At 32.6% G+C, this 7,263-nt stretch overlaps 1 protein-coding gene across 1 annotated transcript in view; it reads left to right on the forward strand.

Moving 5' to 3' along the window:
* The window catches only part of LOC117109083 (CD151 antigen-like), an 11,715-nt gene extending 5,611 nt beyond the window's left edge, over positions 1–6,104 (forward strand). Inside the window, exons 4-8 of the mRNA XM_033251326.1 lie at positions 312–386; positions 500–598; positions 3,586–3,753; positions 4,418–4,501; positions 4,973–6,104. Of these exons, the coding sequence (XP_033107217.1) occupies positions 312–386; positions 500–598; positions 3,586–3,753; positions 4,418–4,501; positions 4,973–5,035 (489 nt within the window). The 3' untranslated portion in view covers positions 5,036–6,104. The remainder of the gene's footprint in view (positions 1–311; positions 387–499; positions 599–3,585; positions 3,754–4,417; positions 4,502–4,972) is intronic.
* The last annotated feature ends 1,159 nt before the right edge of the window (positions 6,105–7,263 follow it).

The following is a 7,263-nucleotide window of genomic DNA, read 5'->3' on the forward strand; positions in this document are numbered from 1 at the left end:
ATATATATATGTATATGTATATGTATGTATGTATGTATGTATGTATTAGACGTTGAACAACATAGACAGCAGAAGGTTCCGGGTTTTCCGCTTTGCAGATTCCTCTTCTTTAACGTTCAAATGTATATAAGCCTAGTTACCGTAAAGAATTTCGCAAGACGATTTAGAGATTATATCTCTATATCATGATTTATATTATTATTATAATTATTATTATTATTATTATTATTATTATTATTATTACTATATATAAAATATAATGTGTATGACTTGTGTATCATAAATCTACATTAATTTTCTTTGTCCTGCAGTATTTTGTGTTGGTCATTGCGGCTATCATTACTGAATTAGTGGCTGGAATAATGGCTTTAGTCTATAGAGATGACGTAAGTTGATGAAAGAATGTTTATAATTATACACATTACACGGTTGCTTTAGAGTTATGAAATGAATTTCAAAAAATATGACTTTTTTTAATATCATCAATTTCTTTCGGCAGGTGTTCAACGACATCAACGGACAATTGAGCAATCAACTGGAAACCCAATACGGGGAGGCTACTGCAATAACCAATAGTATCGACAAACTTCAAGAAGATGTAAGTAACATTCCTATTATTAAAACCATACGGGGCGAGGACGCTTGACAACGGTACTTGTGGTGCAAAGTTTCAACACTTAGGGCGAGGTTCGATGTAATATAGTCATGGATAAACTATTACTAGCAGATTTGCTTGGCAGTAAATGGCTTTTCCCGGTACTGCTGGGAAAGCCAATAATAATAACAACAACAGCAATAGCAACAACAACAACAACAACAACAACAACAACAACAATAATAATAATAATAATAATAATAATAATAACTAGACTTACTATGTCTGTTTGAAGAACAGGACATAGAGCTTTCCCCATTGCTTTAATGAGAAATGAAGATAAGATAAAGTAATAATGATAATGATAACGATAATAATAATAATAATTATAACGATAATAACGATAATAATAATATTAACAATATTAATAAATAATAATAATAACAATAACAATAATAATAACAATAACAATAACAACAACAATAATAATAATAATAATAATAATAACAACAATAACAATAACAACAACAACAATAATAATAATAATAATAATAATAATAATAATAATAATAATAATAATAACGTTCCAAAGATACGAGGCAGCATGTAAATGTTCTTTGGCCATATGAGAAGATTTTGTGAAGATCAAAGTTGACGAGTCGGCAAGTAGCGAGTAAGATTACTTGTAAGGTATGGAAGGTACACTCAGAACAAGTGTTTTAAACGTCACTAGAAGTAGAGGCTACTCGGAGAGCGCATACCTCCGCCCACATCATAATTCTCCTCAGTATAAATTTTCCCTACAATAAAAGGAAAAAATGGAGAAAACCCCAGTACTGGTACTTTGGAGAAGCTGTTTTCACATATATCTCTTTGAAATTAATGGTCATATGTTTATTTACACTTTACCGGCAAGCCCACACACACGTCCATATGGCGGACAGTTATACTTAACTTAAGTAGTTTGTCGATCATTGTGTCCATGACCTTTGATCCTGACCCTTCAAAATGTAGTCACTTCAAGATATTTGGTAAAGGAACATTGTGGACAAATTTTACAAATTTCTGATAAAAACTGATAAAAAATCGTTTATTTTTTATTGTGACCTTGACATTTGACCCTGACCCTTTAACATTCAATTATCTTGAGATATTTGATCATGGAACATTTGTGTCCAAGTTTGACAAATTTGTGATGAAAACTTTGAGCTGTAGACAAATAAATACAAAAATAGTTTTCCTTGATTGTGAATTTGACCTTTGACCCTGCCCCATTCAAATTTTTTAAACTCTAGATCTTTGGTAAAGATCAAACTGTCTCAAAAGACCCCAAGTGGTATTCCCAAATCTTGTCTCCGAAAGGTTTCTATATTAAAGTACTGTACTTACAACATTTTCTCGACTGTCAATCCCTTGCTATTTGATATAAGTGCCACATTCCTCCAGTTATGGAATACGTCTGCATAATTTATGGCCTACACATTTCACCTATCTTTCAATATTTGAATACTCCAACATCCCTCTTTTTGAAAACCGAATCAAGTGCCATCTTCTCTGTGCAACCTTGGAAAAAATGACCAAATTGAATCTCACCCTCCTAACACCTCTTCCATCCCGTCATCATTGCTCTACATCTCTTCGCCACTCTGGGACTCTGCATTCCTACCTATCGCATGTTTAACTTCTCGTTTTGCTTCATCTTTCCTTTCATACTCCTTGAAACTTGCATTTGAAACTTGCATATTCCATTTCTATTGATCCATCTCAGATTTCCTCATCCACTGTCAAACTGCTCCTCGACCTGAAATTCGACAATTGTTGTACTTTTCCCATATTTTCATAGGCCTATGTCAGTGTGTTCTTTTGTGAATTTCGTACATTTTTGTGCATGTTTTAGCGGATATTGGCCCATGATTACTTTCGAAGCAATAAAAGAAATTGAATTGAAAGGAACATTGTGGCCAAGTTTTAAGAATTTCTGAATAAAAACTATGGGTTATAGGTTGTTCACAACAAATATGCCGACAGATAAATAAATAAACAGGGGCAAAAACATAACCTCCAGCTAACTTCGTTGGCGGGGTAACAAAGCGAGATATCAACAGGAGAAAGGGTTTAACTATGGTTGCCTACAGTAAATTATAATGTGCACTAGAAGACAAATGCCTTCCAACTAATACAACAATGCGACTTCTCGTTTTCTTTATTGGTACAATATTTTTTTATCTCATGATATTGTAGACATCAACCAAGCACTTGACACATACCTGGTCCACGACAGAAATCAATGGCTCGAGTTGGTAGAACGCGCAATGTCTAATGACGAATAGTACAATTGATTGAGATGTACCATACATAGGATTAAAAGTATAATTAAATTTATAGGCCTATTCAGTACTGTACCGTACCGAATATCATATGATTATAAGATTGTATTGTATAGCAACACTGTTGATGGTTTTTCTTGTAACAATTTCTGATGAGTTATGTAATTTCGTCTGGACAATTATAGCCTTATAAATGTGCATGCTCATTCAACGTGTTTATATATGATACACTTCCTAATGTAAGAAACAAGAACATCACCGAAGAGCTAGCAATATTTGAAATAAAATCAATGCCATCTTTTGTAAGAGGACGACGACGATGATCACGACGACAACGATGGTGATAATAGTAATGATGATCATGACGATGATGATAGTGGTGGTGGCCTTGGCGATGATGATGATGATGGTGGTGGTGGTGGTGATGATGGTGATGATGGTGGTGATGATAATGGTGATGGTGATGGTAATGGTGGTGATGGTGATGATGATGATGGTGGGGATGATGATGATGAGGCTGATGATGATGATAATTGTGATGATGGTTATGTTGACGATCGATGACAAAAAAAATGATGATGATGTTGATGAAAAATACATATACGAATATAATCATTATTGTAATTTACTTAATTTTTCAATATTTACCTTTTTTCTATACAGCTTCTATGCTGTGGTGCCACTAACTACACAGACTACGCTTACTCGGAATGGGCTAAAGAAAACCCGGCAACAGCTGTCCCAATATCTTGCTGTAAGAAACCTCCTTCAAAAACTTGCAATGCCGGCGTTCCAGGACAGCCAGACGATGTGAATGGCATTTATGTAAAAGTAAGTCTTCACACCTCACTAGACACACACACGCACCCCCCCCCCCCCACACCCCCCCCCCCACACACACAACTAGGTATTTACATTAATATTTTTCCTTGTTTGTTCTGGTACTTATTTATTTCTTGTCGGATTTTTCTTTTCATGGTATTGGATATAAGTTGAGTTCGTTTTGACTTCATGTGTCATCCTGGTTTCTTATGTTGGTTTTGCAAATTTTAATTATAAATCTGTCTATTTCATCTTGGTATTTTTTTTTATAATTAGAAACCAAATATAAGTAATCACTCATAATACACGATTTACATGATTTGTAAGTAGTCAAAAATACAGGCAGCAGTTTTAAGAATAACAATTTTTTTTCACGAGCATTCGTTCTGGCAGTGAACTTTTTCAATTGACAGTCGTCTGAATGCATTTACTGTTCATGTAGCTCAGACTAAGACGGGCAACACACTATTTTATGAAGTAACCATCTTAAAGTAGCCTATAACTTATTTTGAGATAAATCTACTACTAATTCTTGACGTCATTATCAACATGTAGTGTTCTGACAGAACGACGAAAATATTGTAATCACCTTGAAGAAGATACTGGATTTATCTGAAATGAAAGTATACATCAATTTATTACAGAGTTATAATCTTCTTCCTTATCTAAACAGGGTTGCGTTGACGAAATGAGTAGCTGGATAAATGATAATCTAACAGTACTTGGGGGCGTTTGTCTTGGCCTTCTTGGCGTTCAGGTAATTAACACAAATATTCATTTGTTCAAAACAAGACTGAGCTAAAGTGAAATTTTGTTTTGGTTCACTTCACCTCTAATCTACTTACTCTACTTGCCACTTAAAAAGAGAAATGTATTTAAGCATACAGTAGAGTACAATTTGCCACCTTATAAACGGCGCAGTACATACATAAACACTCTACTATTATATTTTTCAATTGCGTTTATCCCAAATACACCCTCTAATAAAAGACCCCTCCAATTGAAGACCACTTTTCTGTGGTCCCAAATTAACAACTTTCTTTTATCTATATTATTTTAATTAGAGACCAAAACTGCTAAAGACCATAAACCCCGGTCCTAAAAGTGGTCGTTAATTGGAGGGAGACCTTATACATAGACAGTTAATAAATTAGTTAATTTTGGTTGGTCTGCAAGTTTCTGTTTATCTGATTTTGATTTTTTTTTTAAATATTTTACACTTTTACAGTTTTTGGCGTTGATGTTCTCCTGCTGTTTGATTCAAGCAATTGAAAGAGACAGAAAGGACTGACTTTCTACCATCAAGTATATTTGTTAATCGAATTATAATATCAATATAGCTCTATTTATGTGACATAATTATTTTGAGATTAGACCTACTCACCAAGCCTGCTCAACAGCTCATACAATAATGTGGCAATAGTTCACTTCGAGATGTCATTTCATACGGTACCAGTTGTGTTTTATTAAGTAGATCTGTTTTAAGCATAAGACGCTTCAAAGGTTAAAATTCTCAAGGCATATTTTTTTCTTATTATTGTGCATCAATATTTAATATAATTAAGTACGAAGTCAAAGTGCTTCACATAAAAAAAATAAAAGATTAATATTTTTCAGCAAATTTATATTTACATGATTTTTGTAACCATTATAAAAGCACAGAAACAACGCAAGTAGGAGGAAATTCAAGTGGTTAAAGAACTTCAGGAATCACAATCGTAAAACATTAAACTGCCCCCTATCTTTAAAAATATGCAGGAAGTTTTTTTCTATGTGGTATGCAAACACAAACAGTCCACGATTTATTGATATTATTCAGAGACAAGCTCCATTCATTTCTAAATCAACGTTCTACATAGGCCTAATACTTATGTCAATTCAACGTTCAATAAAAGAGCAGTATACATTCCATGTAAAATTACACGTGTATATATTTGAAAACTTACACGATATAAATATTAAATATATATGTTTGTTTTTTTATTGTTATGCAAATACTTATGTATACATTTGTTAAACATTTATACATATACCATGCGGAGGCTTTTTGGCCAATGAAGCTTCATTTAATAGGCAATGATAATATATTATATTCATTGATCATGTTAATAATAATATTTACATTTCGAAATTATAAGCATTGGAATAGTATCAAATATTTTTGACAATATTTACATTTTATTTTTGTTGTATAAACTATTGAATAAAACCAGACTACAGAATATGCATGAAGAGGTTCGACTACGGGGTTTCTGCAAAATGGAATCCTATTAATGAATAGGTGTTTAAGCTACTACCACAAGCTAGAGGACGTCCTGCAAAAGAAATGATACACGTAAAAACCAAAGATAACAAAAAAACGGAAGATAGAGCAGCTTTCCGATAGTGAAATATCCGTTCGAAATGCATTATGGGTACACGGAGAGCAATTTTACCCCGTCCGCGCGGCGGTGCTATACATCAATAATAAAGGTACCGCTTTGGTTCGTTTGTTTTCTGTAGTTTCTCCACTCAGTCAAATGGTCAAATTTTACCCCACTCGCAGGAGGGTGGATGCTCCATCAATTTTAATGCAAATGCGCGGAACAGCTCATTCTTCTGCTATTTAATTTAACTCGTGGTATTACTTTCGATTCATTGCGTGACCTCTTGCTATTCTATATTCTTTGATAAAACTATTTCGTTAGGTTCAGAACTATACGATTATTACTTCACTGATGTTTAAGCTATTTTGGTTGAAATTGTATTGATCATTTGATCACATCCTTTGCAGTGTATATACTCCGCATATTTTGTAGGCGGATACGGTAAGGAAAACTTAAGTAGGCCTATACAGTTCCTAAATTTATACAGTACAGGCATCAAATGGAGACTCTTTGTCCAATAAAGTTTCATTTAATATGTAATGAGATTAATATATTATTATAATTATTAATTATGTTAATGATATTTACATTGATTAGTTAGTTATTTATTATTAAATAAAACTGTTAATTTTAACTCTAAATTATTTTATATCATCACTTGACTGATGTGTATGTAGGATACTTTAGTTGTAAATGATTTATTAACGACTAAATTTATTATTTATTATTATAACTATTACAAAGGCAGAAAATGTTATTATTTTTTTTTTTAGGTTACCAAATGCAAAATTAAACTCTGAAACACACTCCGTTCATTCCTAAATCAGCTTTCTACATAATTGATAAAAAGTTCAGGCTGACTCATTACATGTAAAATTAAACCTGTATATATTTTAAAACCTACATGATATATAACTTAGTATACACATACATTATGCTTTTCTATTTAAAAGAAAAACACATTTTCTACAGTATTATGCTGACGCCTTTTGGTCAATGAAGCTTCATTTGATACCTGTAATGAGAATATCGTTATTCTTTTTATTGAACTTGTTATGGACCTTTACATTGATTAGTTATTTAGTAAGTCCAGAGGAAAAGTTCTAATTTTTCTCTTATATAATTATTAAATAAATTGTAAAATTAAGCTCAG

The sequence above is a fragment of the Anneissia japonica genome, unplaced genomic scaffold (assembly GCF_011630105.1).
Source record: "Anneissia japonica isolate Jap-2015-1 unplaced genomic scaffold, ASM1163010v1 scaffold14165_len174324_cov138, whole genome shotgun sequence".
In the NCBI taxonomy this organism is placed as follows: domain Eukaryota; kingdom Metazoa; phylum Echinodermata; class Crinoidea; order Comatulida; family Comatulidae; genus Anneissia; species Anneissia japonica.